The 26133-nt window shown below is 41.7% G+C and overlaps 1 protein-coding gene across 1 annotated transcript; it reads left to right on the top strand.

The window, feature by feature from the left end:
* The first annotated feature begins 227 nt into the window (after positions 1–227).
* On the top strand, positions 228–24028 carry DCLRE1C (DNA cross-link repair 1C). The gene is made up of 14 exons (XM_039357557.1): positions 228–496; positions 2865–2916; positions 4674–4758; positions 4929–4988; positions 6041–6096; positions 7638–7739; positions 9446–9518; positions 11243–11383; positions 13410–13511; positions 14890–15026; positions 17878–17932; positions 20105–20193; positions 21316–21416; positions 22706–24028. The coding sequence occupies exons 1-14, from the start codon at positions 388–390 to the stop codon at positions 23677–23679; spliced, it is 2136 nt and encodes a 711-aa protein (XP_039213491.1). The 5' UTR covers positions 228–387; the 3' UTR covers positions 23680–24028.
* The last annotated feature ends 2105 nt before the right edge of the window (positions 24029–26133 follow it).

Below are 26133 nucleotides of genomic sequence, written 5' to 3'. Positions count from 1 at the left end.
GCGTAAATGAGAACTCGGAAGGCGTGGCTCCCCGCTCTGGCTGAGCCTCCTCGTCCCTTTAAGGCAGGGGTAGGAAACCTTGGCTCTTTTATGACTCGTGGACTTCAACTCCCAGAATTCCTGAGCCAGCATGGCTCAGCTTGGAAACCTCTCCCTTTCCCCTCAGCATGGCTGGCTCAGGAATTCTGGGAGTTGAAGTCCACGAGTTATAAAAGAGCCAAGGTTGCCTACCCCTGCTTTAAGGAGAGAGCAGCGCCACGCCCTCCGAGTTCCCATTTGCGCATGCGTCCAGGGAGTCTTGCCTGTGATTGGCGCCGCCCCAGCCAATGAGAGGGCGGCGGGAAGAGCCTGGCGGAAGGGCCAAGCGGAAAAGCGGCTGACGGCAATATGAGCATCTTCGGCGGGGTGATGCGTGAATATCCGCACCTCTCCATCGACCGCTTCGACCGGGAGAACCTGCGCGCCCGCGCCTACTTCCTCTCTCACTGCCATAAGGGTGAGCGGGGGCCCCGGTGGGAGAAGGGGCGAGAAAGGAGACCACCAGGAGATCCCAGCGCTGCCTCTTTTCTTCAGACACTCACTAAGTCGTGTGTCTGGTGGCTCCAGGATGATAAAATGAGTGCTTACGACCATAATGGAGCCCAAGATTTCTGTTGCTAAGCGAGACATTTGTTAAGTGAATTTTGCCCCATTTTACGACCTTGCTTGTCCCGGTTATAATAATAATAATAGTAGTAAAGTTGGAAGGGACCTTGGAGGTCATCTAGTCCAACCCCCTGCTCGGGCAGGAAACCCTACACCATTTCGGACAAGTGGCTGTCCAGTCTCTTCTTAAAAACTTCCAGTGTTGGAGCATTTACTGCTTCTGGAGGCAAGCTGTTCCACTGATTAATTGTTCTCACTTTCAGGAAGTTTCTCCTTAGTTCTAGGTTGCTTCTCTCCTTGATTAGTTTCCACCCGTTGCTTCTTGTCCTGCCTTCAGGTGCTTTGAAAAATAGCTTAATTCCCTTTTCTTTATGGCAGCCCCTGAGATATTGGAATACTGTTATCATGTCCCCCTTTGTCCTTCTCTTCGTTAAACTAGACATACCCAATTCTAGCAACCGTTCCTTATATGTTTAGCCTCCAGTCCCCTAATCATCTTTGTTGCTCTTCTCTGTACTCTTTCTAGAGTCTCAACATCTTTTTTACATCGTGGTGACCAAAACTGGATGCAGTATTCCAAGTGTGGCCTTACCAAGGCATTGAAGAGTGGTATTAATACTTCACGTGATCTTGATTCTATCCCTCTGTTAATGCAGCCTAGCACTGTGTTGTGGTGAATCACTGCAGATATTCAGTTAGTAATGATTCTTAAGCGAATCTGGCTTCCCCATCGACTTTGCCTGACAAAAGATGGGATCCCGTGAGCCTGGGACACTGCAACCGTCATAAATATGAGTTAGTTGTCAAGCATCTGAATGTGAATCATGTGACCGTGGGGATGCTGCAAAGGTAGTAAGTGTGAAAAACAGTTCTAACACTTTTTTTTCCAGTGCCGTTGTAATTTCTAACGGTCACTAAATGAACTGTTGTAAGTCGTCTGCCTGTATTTGTCCACCTATCTGGCCAGGAAAGAGTGAGATTTGAATAATAGAAAAATATGGGGACAGGTAGCGATTAAATGTTGAAAGTCAAATTATGTTTAATCATGTATCTAAGTGATGGTATGGAGGGCAGTTCGACAAAACATTTCCAGCTGCTTTGTTATCTACTTTGATGAACATGCCTGAGCATTTCTGGGAAGGGTTATTAACATTTCTAGGACTTTTGAGAATATTTTGAGCACTCGGAGTTTGCTAGTATCGACATCCTTCTATGAGGATCAAGAAGAATATGAGATAGATAGATAGATAGACAGATAGATAGACAGACAGACACACAAACACACACACACACACACACACACACACACATTTCTTCCAAGAAATAAATGTATTTATTGGACAGCCATTTGTCTGGGATACAATAAGTTCTCCAGGCACGCCAGACTTTCCTCTCCTCCACTGTCTCCCAGAGGTTTGCCCAGACCCACGTTCATTGCGTCAGTGACCCTATCTAACCATCTCCTCTGCCGTCCCCTTCTCCTTTTGCCTTCCATCTTTCCCAACATCAGGGACTTTTCCAAGGAGTCCTCTCTTCTGATTTGGTGGCCAAAGTCTTTGAGTTTCAGCTTGAGGTTCGGTCCTTCCAAAGGACAGTCAGGGCTGACTTCCTTTAGGATTGACTGATTGGATCTCCTCGCAATCCAAGGGTCTCTCAAGAGTCTTGTTGAGCACCAAAATTCGAAAGCATGTGTGGAGTTACTAAGACTTGGTCAAAGGAGGAGAGCAGGAAAAAAAAAGTCAGCTATGTCTTGGCTTCAGTCTCCAGCACCACAATTTGAAAGCAGGCACCACCCCTAGTGTGGAAAAAACACCCTGAAGAAGGCGAGCCCAATGGGTGGGCTCTCCATAACATGCAAATAAATAAATTTAATTATAGACCTACCAAGTAAACTATTAGTGTGAAGTCACCTCTGCCTTTGAAGCTGAATATCCACTCTGAGTCTATTTGTATCTTGTTGCCACAAATCCCCATCAGTAGAGTTGAATTTGGAAGATGCTTTTTTTGATTATTTTTTTAAATTAAATTATTTTTTAAGCAAAATGTACATACAGGCTGCTAAAGACCCAGCAGAGGCTGATCCCTGCTTTTCTATCTGGTATCGATATCTTCCAAGTGGGGAAAACTTGTGGAACATGTTGATGTATTTAATGTGTTAGTTTTCTAATGATTTGTACGGAGATTATTTTAATTTATATCACGTTGGTTTGTTTATTTAGATCACATGAAGGGCTTGAGAGCCCCTTCCATGAAAAGACGGCTGGCATGCAGGTACATGAACTGCTTCTGTTAAATTTTGCTAGAATAACAGATTTAGAAGCATCTGACGGGAGCATCCAATTGCAATCGCCTCTTTTCAAATTTCTTTGAAAAGAATATTACTGTTCTGGATAGCATCATTCTTTCACTATTCTGGTCCTGAGTTAAAACGCCTTATAAATCAGATCAGATAGATAAACTCAATAGGAATAATTTCATAACAAAAACGTATTTATTCAGATAGATTACTTGCATTGATGCTGGTTGTTACTTCTGGAAAATACATCTCTGTTCATTCCCATAGGTGAAAGAATGATGCTCTCTCCATACCATCTTTATAGCGGAACAGGGTCATCGGGTGACATCCGATGGCCCATGCTTCTCTTTAGACAAAGACATTCCAATCTGGCTTGTGTCCAAGAAGTCTCCCAATGCCCTTTAGAAACTCCTCCCACTGACCCATTAACATGGGATGACTGACTAGCTAAAACTACATTTCTCATAAGCCATCTCTTAAGGAGACAGCATTTAACCCAATAAATGCCAGATATTCTAACATACAGATACATGCTCTCTAGTTAGGGTCACATAGAGTTATACGATCCAGAATAGTTACAATATTGTTTTTTTGCCCTGTCATCTTTCTTTACGCTTTTTTCCTTGTGGAAAAATCTTTCTCCAGAAGTGTTAGTACCATTTAGAGTTGATTGAAATGTTGCATTTGACTGGGGTTGTTGAAACTTTCAATGCAGTGGAGACCAAGAAGGGATATTAAGTGAAATAAAAAATAATCAGAGAAGATCCTTGCAGGCCTGCATAGCAGAATTTGACACACAGGTATTCCTTGACTTACAACCACAACTGAGTCCAAAATTTCTGTTGCCAAATGAAACACTTGTTAAGTGAATTTTGCCCCATTTTACAACTTTTTCCTGCCACAGTTGTTAAGTGAATCGCTGCAGATGTTACGTTAGTAACATGGTTGTTAAATGAATCTCGCCTTCCCATTGACTTTGCTTGTCAGTAGGTCGCAAAAGCGGATCACATAACCCCGGGACACTGCAACCATCATAAATATGAGTCAGTTGTCAAGTGTCTGAATTTTGATTACATGACCATGGGAATGGTGAAATGGTCGTAAGTGTGAAAAGCGGTCATAAGTCCTTTTTTTCAGTGCTGTTGTAACTTCAAACAGTCACTAAATGAATTGTTGTAAGTTGAGGACTACCTGTACTTAGCAATTACATGCAATTATCAAATTTCCCATGCAATTGTAGAGGATATGAGAGCTGTGGTGGCGCAGTGGTTAGAATGCAATACTGCAGACTAAATCTGCTGATTGCCGGCAGTTCGATCCTGACCAGCTCAAGGTTGACTCAGCCTTCCATCCTTCTGAGGTTGGTAAAATGAGGACCCAGATTGTTGGGGGCAATATGCCGACTATAAACTGCTTAGAGAGGACTATAAGGCACTGTGAAGCGGTATATAAGTCTAAGTGCTATTGCTATTGCTAGGTTGGCTTGCATGTCTTGTGAAATAAATAGCTTGGTTAAGAGATCGGAATGCTTTAAGAAGATAGAACTCTCTCTTCCTCATCTATGCAGTTCTTCTGAATTCTTCAGAAGCTGGAAATGGTGCTATCTCCCATTATTGTATCTTATTGTTCTCAACCTTGGCAACTTTAAGATGTGTGGACTTCAGCTCCCAAAATTGAAATATACAACACATTACATGATATGTTTGTGTTTTGTTTTCTTTTATCTTACAAGCTTGAAACTCCGTCTGTATTGCTCCCCTGTGACAAAAGAATTGCTACTGTCCAGCCCACGATACACATTCTGGGAAAATTACATTGTAAGTTACCCGTTTCTTGTACATGTTTATTACCTATAAATGCTACAAAGGCAATAAGAAAATCTAGTTCCCCCTACATCTTCCTGTTATAAATATTCCCACACTAGGAGTGTCATAAATATATCTCTTTTCTCAGCGTTGATCTGTCTATTGTGGTTTCTATGATTTAGGTCACCTTGGAAGTTGAAACACCGACGCAAATTTCTCTCATTGAGGAAGCAACAGGCGAGGTGGGATGCTCAGTTGAAGCTCAGTGCTTTATCTTTTTGATCAAAATGTGTGCCTGTGTTTAAAGCTTTCTAACCCTCAATTCTTGCAAAACCCCATGGTTTGGGGGAAAATTATTTTTACCTCTCCGAGTTACCAACCATAATGCAGACTGATCATGTGACTGACCTGATTTTACAATGTTTTCTGCAGCAGTTAAGTGAATATAGCAGCTGTAAGATGAACACCGCAGTCGTTAAACCAGTCATGCTTCAATATAGGCATGATTTTGCTGAAAACCATAAGTAACTGCTGGTTTTTGCCTAACCCAAGGGTAGGCAACCTTGGCTCTTTTGTGACTCGTGGACTTCAACTCCCAGAATTCCTGAGCCAGCCATGCTGAGGGGAAAGGGAGAGTTTCCAAGCTGAGCCATGCTGGCTCAAGAATTCTGGGAGTTGAAGTCCATGAGTCATAAAAGAGCCAAGCTTGCCTATCCCTGGCCTAACCCATTGTAAAACGCAATAACATAATGCAGGACTGAAAACAGTCATAAAGCAGCCACGTTGTTGAGCACCCAAAGGGATGGGGTGGAGGTGAGGGGGAAACCATTGAAATCCAGGTCTTAAGTCTCCTTTTGTATGTTGGTCATAACTTTGATTGCCAAGAAATCGATTGCAAGTTGGGGGCTACCCATAATTCCTTTTCTAGCCATTCAGTTGCAAATCTTAAATGCAAGAGAGGACAAAATTGCTTCTTTGCTTATTTTTACGACTGTTCTCACCATTAACACAAGAAATCTATCAAAAAAACACCAATTCAGAAGTCATATTATTATTTGTAAAATTTGGAATAATTCTGATAAGATCAGAAGGGGACGTCTGGAAGATTTTGAGCTCAAATTGTTTTGCACCCTTGACAAATGGGCAAACAATTCTAAGCAAGTGTTTCTTATTAACTGTGACTGATAATTGGGGGGACCAGATATTAGTATAAAAATCGAGAGTTTTCCATGTTGTTTTCCACCTTCCTGTTATCTAATGAATTTGAAGCTCTTTTTTCATCTTTTCCTCCCAGAAAGAAGATATAGAGGTCACACTTCTGCCTGCTGGCCATTGTCCAGGATCAGTTATGTATGCATTTTGTTCTCCTATCAAACAATTAACAGCAATGGTGGAAATGTGTATTTTGTTTACTTTTGCTACAATTCTTTTACATTTCATGAGGATCCAAGTGTAATTAGCCTAATTCATCCCCATTAGGAAGAGGGAGGGAGGGAAATTCTGACACTCCCTACCAGCTTCCCACAAGGAAATGCAATGGGGAAGACAGCAGGAAATCAGAAGTTGTCCTGCTCTTACTGCTTTTGGCCCACCCTTGGTCATTCTGTTTCTTTGCTTAGGTAAGGAAATGTCTCTGAAACAATGACTCTGTCATGGTTTCGATTGACAGAGACAAGTAAAGCAGAACTCCGAGGCTTGCAAATTCCTCAAAGGACATGTTTATTAATACAGAGTATCAGTACTTCAAAAGTGAGACCAAGTCTGAAGAGATGCATAACAATTCCCCAATACAAAGTATTGGGTACAGGTGGTACCTTGCGCAATAGTAGTAACTGTGAGAGGGATCTTGGAGTCCCAGTGGACAATCACTTAAGTGTGAGCCAGCCGTGTGCTGCAACTGCCAAAAAAGCCAACACAGTGCTAGGCTGCATTAACAGAGGGATAGAATCAAGATCACGTGAATTGTTAATACCACTTTACAATGCCTTGGTAAGGCCACACCTGGAATACTATATCCAGTTTTGGTCACCACAATGTAAAAAAGATGTAGAGACTCTAGAAAGAGTACAGAGAAGAGCAACAAAGATGAACAGGGGACTGGAGGCTAAAATATATAAGGAACGGTTGCTGTAATTGGGTATGTCTAGCTTAATGAAGAGAAGGACGAGGGGGGACACGATAGCAGTGTTCCAATATCTCGGGCTGCCCCAAAGAAGAGGGAGTCAAGTTATTTTCCAAAACGCCTGAAAGCAGGACAAGAAGGAACAGATGGAAGCTAATCAAGGAGAGAAGCAACCTAGAACTAAGGAAAAACGTCCTGAGAGTTGGAACAATTAATCAGTGGAACAACCTGCATCCAGAAGTTGTGAATGCTCCAACACTGGAAGTTTTTAAGAAGAGACTGGACAGCCATTTGTCTCATTTGCCTGAGCAGGGGGTTGGACTAGATGACCTCCAAGGTCCCTTCCAACTTTATTATTATTATTATCATTATCATTATTTTCATTATTATTATTGATATTGATATTAATTGATATTATTAATTGATATTATTAATTAATATTGTTATTATTAAGAAATCCCACCCCCAAAGCTATGCAAGCAACTCCGTATCCCCACTCAGCCTGTTGGCGGGCTTTTCATGAAACGCCCACCCTGCAGTCTCGGGAGCAGCCAATGGCCTTGGTTCCCATGAAAGAAAGTCCGAGATAAAAAGTCTGCTTTGTCTAGCTAGCACAACACCTGGCTAACCCCCTCCCTCCATGCTATGTGGCAACTAGGAAAAGGATGGCTGCCACCATGCTCATTCTAAAGTGGACAGACTCAACAGGGAGTGGGTTGTTTAGCAGCATATGTGGATATGAATAACAAATGAATATGTTTTCAACCAGGTTTCTCTTCCAAGGGGAAAATGGGACTGTATTGTACACGGGGGATTTCCGACTCGCCAGAGGAGAAGTGGCCCGAATGGAACTCTTGCATTCAGGAAGCAGGTGAGGCAAGCCCCTGGCTCTTCACCGTGGAACACCCGTAGTAGGCCTATGAAGAAAAGGTGGATATTGTCCCTATTTTGTGTCCTCGGTAACACGCGTGGGGGTAGTATGTAGGAATGATCTCAGCTCTTTAGCATGTCGGAATGTCTTGAACTTAGCTGGTGAAAGATGCTTTGAGGATGCTACTCCCCACCAGTCCTATGAAATGAGAAACCCAAAGCCTCTTACGTACGCTTGGGTGATCCACCTCTGTGCTTTCTCTGCACTTGCTATTGATTGATTGATTGATTGATTGATTGATTGATTGATTGGAAGAGGAGTTGCTGAATTTTCAGAGCTGAGGGATCCATATGCCACTCCCTGCAAACTCAGCCACAGTCTATAATAAGTCAGAGAGGGTCAGTTCCGACTAGGTCATTTTAATGTGTGCCATTGTGTACATAGAAAAGTGGCAATAAAGCTTATCTTATCTCGTCTGTTCCAGTAACAAGGGATAAGTGGCAACTGTCCCTCCTATCCACCAGCATGCTGAGGTGGATCGTGCAGGTGGGAGAAAGGTGTGCGAATATTGATTTTCCTGTCAACCGGGCTTGCATTTTGTAGCAGAATTCTTTCTCAATGGCTTTCCCAGCTTTTGCAAAAAAATTACGATCTGGGTCCTTGAACCAGCATCCACGTGGCTTCCGATTCTCATCTTAGCCGAGAGAAGCTTGAAAACGAATTTATGTCCTGCTTTCCCTTCTTGAGAAATTAAATGACTTTGTAAAAGCAAATATAATATTCCAGATCCTGGCATAAACTTTATGAATTAATGTGTAGCTGACATAATTATGCCCGAAGCAAGATGGGATAGTCCATTCATTTAGTGACCTTTCAGAGTCACAACAACACTGGGGAAAGTGATTTACAACTAGTCCTCACAATTACTACCAGCATTCCCATGATCAAAATTCAGATGCAGGTAATGCTGTGGGAAGAATCCAGAGAAAGAAATAATATTTTGGGAAATATTAAAAAGGCAGAATACATTTCCCCAACGGATTTTAAAGGCAGAAACCAACCCTTCCCCAAGTCTCTCTGCCCCAAACAAGGGCAGGTCTGCAGAAATGCAGATGTGATAATCTTGTCAGAAATATTGGAGTCAGGACGCTGGGATTAGAAAGACAAAGATCCCTAGAATCAACAATCCCTCATACCAAAAAATCCAACAGTCATCAGCCCCAGCCCCAGGGAAGCAGGATATGACCTTTGGGATATAATAGGATTAACCCACCACCATCAGAATACCAGAAAGGCAAACTCAGACTGAGGTCAAAGTTCATGCCACAGGAACAACTCCAAACAAAAGCCCAAGAAGGTATAAAAAGTTTTTCCAGAGCGATCTTTCTGTCTGGCTCTCCTCTTCAATAAACTGCAACCTTCTTTCTAAAGCAGTCTCCATTTTGTTTATTCCTGGCTCGGACTGGACCCTGATGAAGATTTTTCTTTCAACAATACCATTTGCGGCCTTCTTAGCTGGCTTCCAGCAAGCAAAGCCAATGGGGAAAGTCAGATTTGTTTAATGACAGTGTGATTCACTTAACAACAGGGGCAAAAATGGTCATAAGATCTGGCAGAACTCAACTGCCTTGCTTAGCGATTGAAGTTCCAGTCCTAACAGTGGAGTCAAGGACTACTGTACCGATTCTGTGCCATTCTCTTTTCAGAGTGAAAGACATCCAGAGTGTCTATTTAGACACCACATTCTTTGATCCCAAATATTATCAAATACCAAGCCGGGTGAGTAGCATGAAAAGATAACATTATGTATATGTAACTAAAATATGTAAATTGATACATTCTTCCAGTTATTAATGATGATAAAAGTAGGTATACCTTGAAGCATAAATACATTGAGCTTATGAAATACATGACATGGGCCCATTTTGTTCTAGACAACATGGATAGCAATAATGTTTCATCTGTCTTCCTATTTGTGGTGTAATTTTGCTTGCCATGCTGCTGATTGCTGTAATTCCACTTGAAACTCCTGGCAATTCTTACATTCAGTTCCGACTATACAAATTAATGATTCGGGCAACCATATAACCAATTTAGGCCTTTTCCAATGCAATGTAATTAATTCAGGCTTATTCTGTTTTAGATTGCCGAATATTGTAAGTCTCTGAATTACATTAATAGCTAAATTTTGCTTTATTCTAGATGATGGAGCCTGCATTTTGTTCATACTTTTTATTCCTTATTAATTATCTGGGAATCTCCGAATAGATACCAGATTGGTTTTGCCGACTTTAAAAGGAAGTGTGATGATCCAGGGCACAGCACAGAGGCACTGCAGTCAGCTGGCAGTTCAAACCGCCCTTTAATTGCTCCAAGTTTTCCCCAAATGCTCCCACGTTTCTGGCAAGCCTCCAAACAAAGGAAGACACACACCCCTTCAGCCACCTCTGGCTGCAAGTAGTTTCACACACAGTCTGATTAGAAGAGTAATTTGCTCAAGGCCACGGAGATAACAAGGAATGACACATACATCCAAACAATGTTGTCAGTCAGTCCAATGGTCAGGGTTTCCGGGTTTCCAAGCAGAAATCACAACACAGAACAAGAGATCAGCAACAACACACAATACTCCAAGGAATCAGTGTTTGTTCCAGACAAATGCCTCTCCCCACAGTGTCTCCTTAAGTCTCAGTCTCCAGGTGTGCCTTGTGGAGAGGGGCGGGACACTCTCCTTCCGAGTAGTTGAGCCTGCCTGCGTTGTTCCCTCCTTCTGTCCACTCTCCGTGCTCTAGGATCAGGAGGGGTGGCCCTTGCTCATCGCCTGAACATTGCCTCTCCTGTTCCTCCTGTCCCAATCCTGAAGCGCCCTGGCCTACCTCTGCCTGCTCTTTCCCACATTTCTCTGAAGCCACAGACACCTCTCCCTCCACCTCGACCAGCTTATTTTCCTCATAAAATTCAGGCATCGACTGAGGCATGACAGGAAGTTTTACGATCACTTAGACATCAAGCTTATTTCAAAGGAGATTTTACTGATGATTGTAGTAAAGTGATGTCATATTGAGAAGCAAACGTGATGCTGATCTGCATTCATTCAAGGGAGTGTAGTATCCGTTGCTGTTATGGTTCTGGCTAATGAAACACTTCAAAGAACTTCCAGGCATTGATTTTCCTAAAAGTCATTTATTGTTACAAAATGTCGACACAGGCATAACGGAGGATTGTTTATGCTAAGATCTAAGTTCTCTTTCTCTGAGCAGCTAATTTATTAGTATGTTCCCTCCCTAAATTAACTGTCATATATCACATTATCCAATTAGTGTGGAGATCAAAGGTTTCCTTTCTCTCCCAGGCTTTACCCCCACCCCCCCCCTTCTGCTCTGTATTAACCCCATAAATACCAGACAGTTCTGCATATTGTCAAAAGCAAGAATATACAATATTTGCAGCGTTGACATCTGCATTTAAGTTAAAAGCATCCTATGTACTCTTTTTCATATCAGGAAGAATGCATGAAAGGGATGATGGAATTAGTGCGAAGCTGGGTGGTCCAGAGCCCCTATCACGTGGTGTGGCTGAACTGCAAAGCAGCTTATGGATATGAGTATTTATTCACAAATCTCAGCGAAGAGCTTGGGATGAAGGTAAGACCACCTCCCTAGGTGATTCCTTTCTGAACAGGAAACGTGTAGACTTCAATTCCCAGAATTCCTCAGCTAGCCCTGGGGGAAGTCCACACATCTTAATAGCAATAGCCCTTGGACTTATATTCTGCTTCACAGTGCCTTACAGCATTCTCTGGGAGGTTTACAGAGTCAGCATATTGTCTCTCCCCGCCACCAACAGTCTGGGTCCTCATTTTACCGAGCTGGGAAGGATGGAAGGCTTGAGCTGGCCAGGATCGAACTCCTGGCAGTGAGGCAGTGCAATGCTGCATTCTAATTGCTACGCCACCCCAGCTCTTGGTTTAAAGTTGCTGTTCTGTCCCAGCCTATGGCCATCCTTGTTAAATGCACAAGGACAAAATCCCTTTTGAGAAATAGGCTGGAGACTCAGAAGAAAACAAAACCCCTTTTAATATTGGTAACAAACCTGCCAAATGGTCCAGAAACAAAAGCAACAAAACACAATCCAAATGGAGGAAATTGTCCTCACGAAACACAGTGCAAAACAGGGAATTAGTCCCCATAATACCAACAGAACATGATCCCATGAAGTACTTTGCAACGGTTGCCTTCATCAACCAGCACCGCCTACACCTTCCCTTTTTATTAAACAGCGCCAAGGCATGGCTTCTCAATGCCTTCTCCTCCTCCCTTGGAGTTGCTGTATTGTCTCCCTCTGACCTGCTCTGGTTAACTGCCTTCATTTACGAGCGTCTAAATGACTTCCAGCTGTGAGTCCTCAGAGTCTGACTCATCTTCCCCACACAGCTGAGTTTCATCTGGAGCACGATTGGAGGGGCCAGGCTCTTCATTCGATTGTGAGTCCTGGAGCTCATTAGAGCCTTCCTCCGACTCTGATGGCTCTCCAAACCCCTCCTCCTCTGATTCCCCGGACTCAGCTGCCGGGTCCACTGCCTGGCATGGACTCACAACAGTTGCCAAGGTTTGGAAACATTGTCCTGTATGATCAATCAGAGGCAGTCTTGAAATTCTCAACATAGAATATGAACATAGTAGTGCTATTTCAAGATTTTTTTCTTCTTAGCAGTTGATTTTTAAGACATGCTTCTTGGGTGTTTTCTGCCTCAAGTGTTCAAGTTGACAATATTTTACCAATAGAAGAGAATATTTGTAGCTTGGGTTTGAACTGAGGGATCTTTGGTGCTCTCTGAGGTGGATGGTTTTCTTGCAGGGCCTTCATTTACCCAGAGGCTGTAGCACTGATGATGTTCCCTATTTGGGTAATTAAACATCTGCAAGAAAACAAACTCAGAGAGCATCACGCTTTGTTTTGCAACGACAAGCTTTAGGTTACCTTGGCCTCGATCACTTGCATTTCAAAAACAAGTTCCATAGGGTGTTTTTTTGAGTCCAGGGGATGAAAACAAAGTTATGGCTGATTCAGTAACCTGCCTTTGAGTTCTACATTACATTCTACATTCTCCATCAATTCAGAGGAGGAACCGAGAAATTCTCTTCCAGTAATTGTCAATGCTGCTAACATCGGATGTTTTTGCTTTGACAACATATGGAGTTGCAACCATTTTCCTTGTGTTTTACTCTTAGAATTAGAGTTATAATTAGATGATACTGGGGGGAAGAGGAGGAATGTGCATGGGAGTTTAGTTAGACATAACAATACTGTAACTAGTGTGGGAACCAAGGTTATTGAAATAAGAGATGGTAAGAATTGGCTGGGTTAGAGAACTGGAGGGAAAGCCTGCATTTCAAACTAATTGGAGAATGTGATTTATGACTGTAAATTAGAGGAAGGAATTGTGCTTTGATACTATGTGCTCAGGGGAGGGGAATTCAGATTTTGGCTTTGACTATGTAAGTGCCAATGTTATGCTGCTCGAATAAAGATTCTTTAACAATGCCTCAAAGTTCTTTGAAGAGTTTCATCTGTTGGAACCATGACAGTAATTTGCTGAAAAAGGATTGCAAAGTTTCTCTCTTGTCTCTCAGTTGTCTAAAGAACCTTTTTATGAACCTCTTGGCCTAGGTGCATGTGAACAAGTTGGACATGTTTAAAAACATGCCAGAAATCCTCTACCACGTCACCACAAATCGGCATACTCAGATTCACGCGTGTCGCCATCCCAGGGTACGTATCTTCTTTAAAAAGAATGAGAGTTGCTTCCTGTCAATTTACTAAAGTGGTCCTTCTGGTAGAAAAAAATCCCAAAGGGGCTTTTTTCACGAGGCAACTGGACTTTCTTGTTTTTCTTGGAAGATGTTTCCGCTTCAAAGAACTGGAGAAGCTTCTTGGATAAGAAGTGAAATGTCTTCCAAGCAAAACAAGAAAGTCCAGTTGCCTCATGAAAAAAGCATCTTTGGGATAACTATGACCTAGATCAGTGATGGCGAACCTTCTGGAGACCGAGTAACCCGTCACAGATTGCCCAGGCAGCCCAGCAGCACCATGGTGGCCACGCCCTCTGCCCACGCCCCGCAGCATCAACTGTGCGCAATGGGGTGTCAGGGCAGAGTCTTGTCTACGCTGCCTGGCTGCCATGTCCTTGGCTGCGCTGCTCCGCATGGACCATGCTCAAGAGTGACTCTCCTCCAGGGGGGCTGCTGGTGAGGAGGGGGTCGTGGGGGAGGCAAGGCTGGGACAACGGCACGTGAGCCCACAGAGAGGGCTCCGCGTGCCGCCTCTGGCACACGTGCCATAGGTTCGCCACCACTGACCTAGATGACTGAGAACCTCCATAGACATTTAGTGATGATGAAATGAAAACCAATCATTAACCATGCTATGAGGCCATTATTGTACTAATATCCCAAAGGTGCTTCTTTGTTTTTGTTTTTCAAAAAGGAATCGGACTGTTTTTTTCTTTGAAGACATTTCGCTTCTTCCAGAACTTCTTCAGATGAGAAGCAAAACATTTTCAGAGACAAAAACCAGGGAAGCCCTTTTGGAAAAAGCATTTTGAATATAAAAGGGAAATTAAGCTTAAACAAAACCAACCAAAATAAGATGCAGGGTGAACTAATGAGATGATGGTCATAGGAATAACATAAGCTGATAAAAAAAAGGTTATACATAGAGATTATTATTATTTGTATAAATATAAAAAAAGTCTTATGTTTAATCATTCACATACCGAAAATATTAAGAATTACATTTTGTTTAGGATTGACGAAGGAAAATACAAATGGGAGAAGGGAAGATCAAAGAAATATATTATTAATAAATATACTAATTATGGGATTATCAAATTTAATCGTTACTGATGTTAATCGATTATCATTGTCTTTTTTTTCTTCTTTTTAAAATGTAAACCCAGACAACACGCTGTGCACCAGGCACTGGAGATTATCATTGTTAAACACCAATAATATATACACACACACACACACACACACACACACACACACACACAAAGGAAAAAGTGTTTTTGGGACATCCAGGACCTGGATGATTGAGAATCTTCATAGACTTTTAGCCAAGATTTGACAGGGTGTTATCTGTCCATTAGGATTACGAAATGTTCCGCGGAAACCGGCTGCCTTGTGGAATGATGTCTCAGAATGGAAATGAGTTGCGTGTTATCAGTGTCAAGCCATCGACTATGTGGTTTGGAGAAAGGACACGGAAAAGCCAGGTGATCATGAGGTGAGGGTAGGGTACATTTTAATTTCCTCAAATTAGCATTAGAAGATTTTCAGCTCAGGGTTGAACTTTTGAGATCCTTGGTGCTTTATGAGCTTGGTGGTTTTCTTCCAGGCATCTCATTACCCAACTAGGGAATGGTGTTAGAAAGTGCAAACATCACTCCCTTGTAGCCCTGATGATGTTACCTAGTTGGGTAATGAGATGCCTGGAAGAAAACCACCAATTTAGAGAGCACCAAGGACCCCTATTTCCTGGCAAATAGATGGGGAAGAAATGGAGGTAGTGACAGATTTTATCTTCCTGGGCTCCAAGATCATTGCTGATGGGGACTGCAGCCAAGAAATTAAAAGACGCTTGCTCCTGGGGAGGAAAGCTATGGCAAATCTAGACAGCATACTAAAAAGCAGAGACATCACCCTGCCAACAAAAGTATGTATAGTCAAGGCCATGTTTTTCCCAGTTGCAATGTATGGCTGTGAAAGCTGGACCATAAGAAAGGCTGAGCGCCAAAGAATGGAGGCCTTTGAACTATGGTGCTGGAGAAGACTCCTGTGAGTCCCCTGGACTGCAAGGCGATCAAACCGGTCAGTCCTAGAGGAGATCAACCCCAACTGCTCTTTAAAAGGCCAGATCCTGAAGTTGAAACTCAAATACTTTGGGAACCTATTGAGAAGGAAGGACTCACTGGAGAAGAGCCTCATGCTGAGAAAGATTGAGGGCAATAGAAGAATGGGACGACAGAGAATGAGGTGGCTGGATGGAGTCACGGAAGCAGTAGGCGTGAGCTTAAATGGACTCCAGAAGATGGTAGAGGATAGGAAGACCTGGAGGAACATTGTCCATGGGGTCGCGATGGGTCGGACACAACTTCGCAACTAAACAACAAGGACCCCACAAAATTAGCATTTTATCTCTATTTCTCTCTCATTGATACTTTTCATAGCAACCTAAGAAGCATTCATTTGGCACTTCTTTTATTATCAGTTAACCTAAGTAAGGTCTAGTTCAGAGGCGTCAAACTCGCAATGTCACAGCTTTTTTGCCATTGCTGGCAATGGGGTGGATGCGGTTTCGCTATGATGCATCCAGCCCGCAGGCCACCAGTTTGACATCCCTGGTCTAGTTGAAATAATTTCGCTTCATTTCCAGCTGTTTCTTTTGCTATTCTGGGGTGCAGTTCAGGTGGTTCTAGTAATTTAAATTGATTCAGAGCAAAAAGGGCTTCTATTTTTCTTTCTCATTTCATTCTGCTCTTTACAATATACACAGGGTTTATTTCTATTTGTGGAGAAGGCAGAATGTAAAAGGGGATTTTTTTTTTTTTGAATGCGTCACTTGTACAAGTGCTGATATCTAGGAGTTTTAGAGAATGCTAAGCATAAAAATTGCCCTGAAAAAAAGATTTAAAAGATTCCAAGTGCAGGCTAGTGATGGATGTTTTTTTATGGTTCATCCTTGCATCTTCTTTTTTTTTTTAATAATATTTTATTAATTTTTCAATTTTACATTTAAGTATTTAAAAAGCAGCGTGGTGACCGGGTTAATCAATAGTTCAATAACAAAATCTTTAGTACAAATCTCAAGTTGCAACATCAAATATTTCTTCTCTTTTTCCCTTAACATTTACTGTCTTGTATTCAAACTAGTACAGTTCTTATTATATCAACTCAATAAAAACATCATTATTGCATTTATCAATAAATTTTTAGCTTGTACGTATCTTAATGACATTCAATCTTCATAAACAATCCATATCCTGTTATTAATTTTTACCCAATTTTTAGGTTCTCATCAAGATTCCAACTTAACCTTTGATATTTATAATTTTCAAGCCTTAGGTAACCAAGATTTCCCTTGTCTCAGTTCGTAACAAAATCTAATATCCAAAATACATATTTTATCTATTTGAATGTAATCTTGTTCTATTTCCTAAGAGTTATCTATTTCCCACCATATTAAATCATCTATTTAATAGCATATCCCCTTTAATAAATCAAGATCATTATGTATATTACCTGGGTTAATCAATAAATCAAATATTCATAATAATTTTCTTTTTTCTTTTAGGTTTAATTTTTAAGTATTAAAAAGTCCTTATTTTCCACTAATTTCCAAGTATTTTAAATCTAATGACCAGAATTCTCCTTATCTTAACTTCTCCCTTTAACCCTCTAATTAATAATATGAAATCCCCTCTAATAAGTCAAAACCCCAATTTTCTTCAACCTTATTCTGGCTTTCTTCCTTTGCCAACTAGCCTTCCATATCAGTGCTTTTAGTCGTCAAATAGATCTCCCTCTATTATTATATATGTTAGAAGTGCAGGATCCTTGAACATTGATAAGGTGAAGCTTGTTAGGAGAGCCATTAGTAAACAGCCCAACCAAAGAATCCCTAAGACTGCCCCCACCCATCCAGACACGACACCAGAATATAAACTGACAGACAACAGCACTCCTTACTAGCACTGATGACGTTACCTAGTTAGGGTAACGAAACATCTGCAAGAAAACAAGCTCTGAGAACACCAAGTACTGCTCAGTTTTTCATCCAGAATCAAGTTCCTTTTACTTCCGAATGTCATAGACTGACTAAGATTCTGTTAGAAGATGTAAGCTTTAGAAGAATCTTCTCTAGTCTTCCAGATGTGCGTTCAGTTATGGTCCTGAAGGGGACATCACAATTCCTTCAGAAGGACAGGGGCTTCAGCAAGATGGCTGTAAAGAGCATTCTCTTATTCCTTAGAACGGATTTGTGGGCATATGATTTTCAGCTTTTGTTTTTTCAGCGGTTTTAATCTTGTTTTGATCAACAGCAGAGGAAATGAATTTAATTTATGCCTTGTGTTTAGGGCCGGAACGAGTTCCTACAGAGCTTGCTTTTCATTTCACTCTTCTTATGGCGAGGTACGTAGTTCCAGTTTTGTTTTGTTAAATGACGTTCCCTGTACGACACAATTGCCATTGGCAAAGGTTTTATTTATTTGATTTACACGCATCCCCATCTCGCCTTCTGAAAAAATCATTGTGGACACACTGCGAATTACAAGTAGCCAGTTTGTGACCACAGTTGAGCCCAAACTTTCTGTCGTTAAGTGAGACATTTCTTAAAAGAGTTTTGCCCCATTTAAGTGAATCGCTGCAGTTGATAAGTTAGTAACCCGGTTGTTAAGGAATCCAGCTTCCCCATTGACTTTGTCAGTCAGAAGGTCACAGAAGGGGATCACGTGACCCCCCCCCGGGATATATCAAAGGTCATAAATATGAAACAGTTGCCAAACATCTGAATGTTGATCCCCTGACGATGGTGTCATGGAAAAAACCAATGAAAAAGACGAGAGACAGCAACACAAAACAATAGTTCTTACTTTAAGATTCAGAGGTTTATTTTGCTAATAATTTGGAACATAGCAAGCATAATAACACAACATCACTTACATTAATAACCCATTGCAATGAGGACCATATGGCAGAGCAGATTCCAAAAGGACAGCTATAGGCCAATAGCAAATCAGTCAGGTCCAGTCCCGATCCTTTATACCCTTTCTCATTCTAACACTGTAGGCAGAGGGTCCACTGACTTTTGCTGACCTCTGCTGACTTTTTACTGATCTCCTGCTGAACATAACTTTCCACATACATCCGTGTACATTGGAACCCGCATCCATCAGCTACTTTCAGCTCCCTATTTCTTACTGTTCCAGTCCTTATGTTCCAAATATACACAGAACTACCTACTTTGCTATTAATACCACTTTACAACGCTTTGGTAAGGCCACACATGGAATACTGCATCCAGTTTTGGTCACCACAATTAAAAAAGATGCTGAGACTCTAGAAAGAGTACAGAGAAGAGCAACAAAGGTGATTAGGGGACTGGAGGCTAAAACATATAAGGAACGGTTGATGGAATTGGGTATGTCTAGTTTAACGAAGAGAAGGACGAGGGGGGACATGATAGTAGTGTTCCAATATCTCAGGGGCTGCCCCAAAGAAGAGGGAGTCAAGCTATTCTCCAAGGTGCCTGAAGGCAGGACAAGAAGCAACGGGTGGAAACTGATCAAGGAGAGAAGCAACCTAGAATTAAGGAGAAACTTCCTGACAGTTAGAACAATTAACCAGTGGAACAACCTGCCTCCAGAAGCAGTGAATGCTCCAACACTGGAAGTTTTTAAGAAGAGACTGGACAGCCATTTGTCTGAAATGGTGTAGGGTTCCTACCTGAGCAGGGGGTTGGACTCAATGACCTCCAAGGTCCCTTCCAACTTTATTATTATGGATCATCGCACAGTCAGCCAGATGTTCAGACTGGATTTGGCATTTTGTCTACCTATCGAGTCCTTACCCAGGACCTGGGATAGGCAGATGTGGATGTTTGATGGTATTACAGATATCGTCGCAGGATGGAAGCAGTTCCTAGTAAGGCCACCTTTTGCAATTGACTAATAGCGAATTTGTCAATGTCAATGGTGTTGTTGTTGTTGTTATTATTATTATTATACGTCCGTATTGTGAAACAATATAGAGTTTGAGTTAAAGCTTTGTTTTAAATCACTACTGTGAGGGCCTACCTCAGGATTGTTCCCACTTCATCTTGTTATATGAGGAGGGGGCTATATTTTCATCTCCCACGATGGGGATGCTACAAAGGTCATAAATGTGAAAAATGTTCATAGATTTTTCAGGAGGCAACTGGATTGTCTTGTTTTGTTTTTTTTTAAAGACATTTCGCTTCTTGTCCGAGAAGCTTCTTCAGCTTTGAATTTGTTCTGAAAGAGCTGAAGAAGTTTCTTGGATGAGAAGCGAAACGTCTTCAAGGAAAAACAAAGGAAGTCCAGTTGCCTCCTGAAAAAAGCACTTTTGGGACAACCATGATCTGGATGACTGAGAGTCTCCCTAGACATCGGTCATAAGTCACATTTTTCACTGCTGTTGTAACGTTGAACGGCTGCTAAACAATCTGTTGTAAGTCTAGCTGTACTTCTCAAACTGTTGTAAATCATGATACAAGAAATGAAGGTGAGGCATTAAATATTATCAATGCATCTTTTTTTTCCCCTCCTCAATCCGCTGTTCTAGATCCAAGATTTCCTGAGCTACGTTTGCCCAGTGAATGTCTACCCCAATGTAATTCCACTGGGATCAAACAAGGAACGAGTTGAAGAAAAGTAAGGGTTCTTCCCCCCCCCCCCCATAATACAAATAGTGTTCAACTTACAACTGGTCAGCTAGTGTGCAAAATTACAATGGGCCTCCCTGGGAAGCTATTCACAATCCCAAATTTGAAGTTCCAATGATTGGTCATCTCCCCCCCCCCCATAGTTGCTGATCAAATTTTGGGTGCTCAGCAACTGGGCTACATTTATGCCCATTTGCCGGGTCCGACGGTCATGTGACTGCATTTCATAATGTTTTTTTCTGAAAACTACTGCAAAACAGTAACAAAGTGTTGGTTCGGTTTACGACTTCTGTGTTTCCTTAATCGACCTCTGCAAAAAAAAAAAAGGGGGAGACAGAGAGAAAGTTGGCTCGGTCATTTTACGTTCATCACAAATTGCAACCGTGATGGGAAAGCTCCATAACAATTCTTAAGTTGAGGACTATCTGTATTGGAATCCACATCAAGCTGACCTACATTAAACTCTTCATTGGATAGCTCCATCAAAAATACTTTGATAATGGCGTGCCACTTTTTCAGATAAGGGTAGTTTTTGCAAGCCAAATGGCTTGACTCCAAAATCAGAGTATCCAGATATAATCTAAATTTGATTAAATTTATCTAAAATTAAGTAAGACAATGTGATTTGTTTCCAGTTCAGTACATTTTGTGTTTTCCCCCTTCCGTCCCCTTTAAAATTTTCATTTTGTTAAGTTGTGCCATTTTTTTAATTATAAATTTTATTGACAATTACAACTACATAATTGAAAAGCAATGTGGCGACTGAGTTACAATAATCCAATTACATACAAATATGATTGGTACAAACCTCAACCTAATACAGTAAATATTTCCTCTCTTTTCCTCTTATTGTCTCATATTTGAATTAACACAATTTTTATCCTAATAATCACATAGAAGCAACTTTCTTGCATTTTTTCAATATATATAATAATATATATATTATTTATATTAACATTCAATCTTTTTGACAACCAATAGCCTAATGACTTTTCCCCAAATGAATAATACAGTATAATATTTTTATTTTCTACTGATTTCCAAATAAATTAATAACCAAAATTTCTTTTATTTCAATGTTTAATGTTCTGCCATTTTTAACTCTCCTCAGCCTGAAGCCCTTCTGCAGAATGTACAGGCAAAATAACGGGCCCACATATAAACCTCTCGGCGTGTTGAAGAGATCAAGAGCCTTGGAGCTGCTGGACACCAGTAAGATGAAAGGATGCCTTCCTAAATTTTTTTTTTAATTTTTTTTTAATTTTTATTTTTAACCAACAAGACAAAACAGAACAAAGCAAAACATAACACACATCTTTTTTTTACAGCAATTGCGTAACGGTAATCTATTATTTACATTTCCCCCTTATTCTTCTTTAAAATATTTGTCCTTATAGCCCCATTATTTCTTATTTACATTTTTCTTCCTTCATGTTCTACTTCTTATTAAGAATAATTCATATTATTATTATACATTATTCTAATTTTTTTTATATGTACAGATGGACTTTGACTTACAACAGTCCGTTTAGTGACTGTTCGAAGTTACGACATCACAGAAAAAAATGACTTACCACCATTTTTTCACACTTAATGACCGTTGCGGAAACCCCATGGCCACATGATTTACATTCAGACGTTTGGCATCTGACTCACATTTATGATAATTTGCAGCATCCCGGAGTCACGTGATCCCCTTTGGCAACTTTCTGACAAGCAAAGTCAATGGGGAAGCCAGGTTCACTTCACGACCTTGTTACTAACTTCACAACTTCAGTGATTCCCTTAACAATTGTGGTGAGAAAGTTCTCAAAATGGGGCAAAACTCACTTAAGAAAGTGTCTTGCTTAGCAACATAGGTTTGGGGCTCAATTGTGATTATAGGGGTAGGGAACCTCGGCTCTTTTATGACTCGTGGCCTTCAACTCCCAGAATTCCTGAGCCAGCCATGCTGAGGGGAAAGAGAGAGGCTTCCAAGCTGAGCCATGCTGGCTCAGGAATTCTGGGAGTTTAAGTCCACGAGTCATAAAAGAGCCAAGGTTGCCTACCCTGTAGTGCTAGTTAGGGAATTTTGGGAGTTGACGTCCACATATCTTAAAACACGGTTTTAGACATAACCTTTTATTAATCTGATTTTTGCCTCCACCTTTTCTCCCGTATACCTTATTCCAGTTTCCCCCCCACAGCCCTGTGTGATGGGGTTGGGCTGACATGATGACTGGCCCCAAATCACTTCATGAGTTTCTGTGGCAGAGGCTAAATGAGAAACTGAGCCTCTGCAAGACCCACCAATACTTTAGTTACCAACCATTCAGTTTCCCCTATCCAGGAGAATCCTGAGCTGCTGAATGCTGAAAGCTTGCAAACTCAAAAATTCCCCCCATGCAGAAAATTAGCACGGTTGAATGAGGGTTTTGAGCAACCAAGATTAGGTTCTGAATTAATCCTGAGAAAGATTTTTTTTTAAAGATTAATTTGCTTTTGGTTTTTGTTTTTGACAGATGGTGGTGGGAGCGATGATGAGGATCTCTTTGATTCCGAACGGATTCCACACAAGAACAAGATTCCCAAATTACTGCCAGAGACTGGACCCACGGAGGGCAAGCCGCTTCCTCCAAATCTTGAAGACAATAGTTGTAAAGCCGCTCCGATTCCTACCTCTTTACAGGTTGATTTTGTGGAGTGTGACGAATCTAATAGCGAGGACGAGGACGAGGTAGAGGAGGAAGGACACGAGAAGGAGACAGCTCTTCCAGAAATTCCATTACTCAGGACAGACTCCATTGCAGCGTTGAGGCACCCCAACAGCCTCGTGGGTTCAACCAGGAAGCCCAATGAAGACCAACAGCAAGCTAACTTGGAAGTCCCAAAATGGGATAGTTTCTTCAGACGTCCTTCAGAAGATCCAGAGACCTCTGACCATGAGGACCACCAGCCATGCACAGACTCAACCGAGCAGCATTCTCCTTGCCCTTACGATGACGACGACGATCTGAGTGACTCAACTCATATCTCTTCTCAAAATTCTTCTCAGTCAACCCATATATCTGAACAGGGTAGCCAAGGATGGGACAGTCAAGCCGATACCGTCCTCGTTTCTTCCCAAGAGCGAAGGAATTTTGAGTTTAGCCCTTCCAAGGGAGGAGCTGAAAGAAGGACGACCCACGTACCTCATCTCCTTGCAAAGAAAACGGACTTGCCAAATAGCCAGCCTTTAGATCGTGGGGCACCTTCTGCAGATCCCTTGGAATGCAAAGTCAGATATTGGGGCACAGCAGCTCCCGGTCAAACGGAACCATTAGATGAGAGGACCAAACCAGAAGGCAGGCCGGAAATGCTCAATCCAGAGGTCCAAATTGACTCCCAGGGCTCTTCAGATTTTGAAGTCCCACCTACTCCCGGGGCCGAGATTCCTAAACCAGAGCAGCTCTCCAGCCTGTATCAAAAGCTGGCAGCTGGAGAAAATTTCCACTGACCGGGAAGGAGCAACAGGACCTAGAACCTTTTTTTAGCATTCTAGTCTGCCTCCCTAAATATTAATTAGTGCCCAATTTTAAGGTTTTATTGAAAAAGCTGGTGGCAGGTCCAGATGCATAAACTGACACTTTTTTTTCACATCGTTTGAGGTTAACACCGAAATGGGGAAGGTATCTATGCAAGATCTGCCCACATAGGAATACTGAAAGCCAGTATTCATCCAATGATTTTTTTAAAAAGGCATTGCGTTTTAGGTTCTAAATCAGTGGTTCTCAACCTGTGGGTCGGGACCCCATTTGGGGTCGAACGACCATTTCACGGGGGTCGCCAAACAACGCAGTCCGCCATTTTCCCCCCCTTTTCCTTAGCTGTGCTACTCCCTTTTATTCTATTGGCTTTTGAAAGCTAATAGAATTGACTCTCTTGAATAGAGTCTAATTCTATTGGCTTTCAAAAGCCAATAGGAATTGTCCAGGCTGTCTCTGCCCTGCTGAGCCTGCCAAAAGTCCCATTCTGCAAATGGTGCTGCACCAGTTGAGTAATCCTCGACTTACGACCGGTTGAGTAGTCCTCGACTTATGACCGGTTGGGGGTTGCGGCATTAAAAAGTTTGAGAACCACTGTTCTAAATGAACATATGATGTTTTTTTTTCTTCAAAATGACTCGCCGGATGTTAATGTGAAGCATTTGGGCATCTGTTGCAACAAGAAAAGAAATGGAAGCCCAGGGGACATTTTTGTCGTTCCATCTTTTCATCGCCACAAGAGGATAAGCCTTATTTCTGAGGCTTTTCATGGCTTTCCTGCACTTTGGAGCCCATCAGCTGTAGCTAGACCAGGGGTAGACAACCATGGCTCTTTTATGACTCGTGAACTTCAACTCCCAGAATTCCTGAGCCAGCATGGGGGAACTATGTCCCCTTCATGACTTGTGGACTTCAACTCCCAGAATTCCTGAGCCAGCACAGGGGAACTATGGCCCCTTCATGACTCATGGACTTCAACTCCCAGAATTCTTGAGACAGCCATGCCATTCCAAGCTGGCTCAGGAATTCTGGGAGTTGAAGTCCACGAGTCATAAAAGAGCCAAGTTGCCTACCCCTGAGCTAGACCAATCAAGGTTAGCAGCCTTGAGCTTATTGTTTTAGCAGTGTGCAGTTGGCAAAAATCCATGCTTTGTTCCAGTTTTTTACTCAGTAGCCCATCAGATGTTTAGTTCTACCAGGACTAATTAGATTCTGTTCTTGACACATCTAAAGATGCATCTTCCACAGCTTAAGTTTTTCTTCCACTGGCTGTTGATGAATTCTGAAGATTCCTCTCTTCATAGTCCCTGGCCTGCTGCCTTCACCCCAAAATTGCCAAGCTTAGACCTTTGGGCTGAGCTCTTTGGCCTGCAGGCAGGACAACCCCTCCCCCCCCAATTTTATTTCCATGTAATGGCTACCATTTTCTAGTATTACGTTCTGAGGTTTCCAGATCTTGAATGGCAAGAAAAGAATGGGCCTGCTGAATGCCTTCCCATGTACAAATGTCACTATGGTATTTAAGGAGCTGGTTCTCTCCCTCTGCTTTACTAATGGATCAAGGACCACTGTGTGATAATCCTGCCTATGTTAGGTGGGACCTCTCTGCCTTTTTCTTCTACGGTTTCTATCACATGCTCAAAGCTTGTTTCTCCTGCCTTTAAATCATCTCACCAGACAGGCATCAAAACTTCTCTATTAACCAACATTAACAGAGGCGTGATTGACTGATGTCAAATTCTTTTCTACAATACACTTATGTTCATCCATAAAATTCATTTGTTCATATATCTTCTGTGTTTTGTTGTCTGTGTGCAGTTCTGACTTTTTTTCCCCGTGTTATTTGTGGCCTATTGTTATATGAATGAAGTAATACTCAACAAACTCCCAGGATTATGCCTGTATGAAACTTGAAGTGATTATTAAGCTTATGAACAACCTTTTAATGTACTGTAACAAGGGTTTAATCATGCAAAAACCAAAAACCCATTAACCCATCCTCATGATCATGAGTCACTCAGAATACAATTTCTAGTTACAGTAGTGGCCAAAATTGTGGAAACCTTCTGGGAAAAGTGTTCAGTAGAAATGCCACTAATTGTTCTTCTATTTTTTTTTATAACTGTAGCCTTGTTCACTTAATAATACTATTTTACATCGCTTTCTGGGCAACCAGTCAACTCTTTGCACCACTACTTTAATTTTACAAGCTCACTAAATGAAAAAACACAAAAAAACCCCAACCAACTTAATAGCGATCACATAACACACTGACAAATGTCCTCCTCTCAGCTTCAATACATGACATCAGTAACTGAATCCTACTGTGATCTGATTGGCTCTCTAAACACTCACACTCATTGGCTACAATCAGATGAAGGAAAGCTACCTGGTATCAACCTAAGCAAGTTGTGCTTCCTTTTTCT

Source organism: Crotalus tigris, unplaced genomic scaffold, assembly GCF_016545835.1.
Source record: "Crotalus tigris isolate CLP2741 ecotype Arizona unplaced genomic scaffold, ASM1654583v1 scf7180000018925.3142382, whole genome shotgun sequence".
Taxonomy (NCBI): Eukaryota; Metazoa; Chordata; class Lepidosauria; order Squamata; family Viperidae; genus Crotalus; species Crotalus tigris.
The sequence above is the reverse complement of the archived record's forward strand: the minus strand, read 5'-3'. Positions and strand labels throughout refer to the sequence as shown.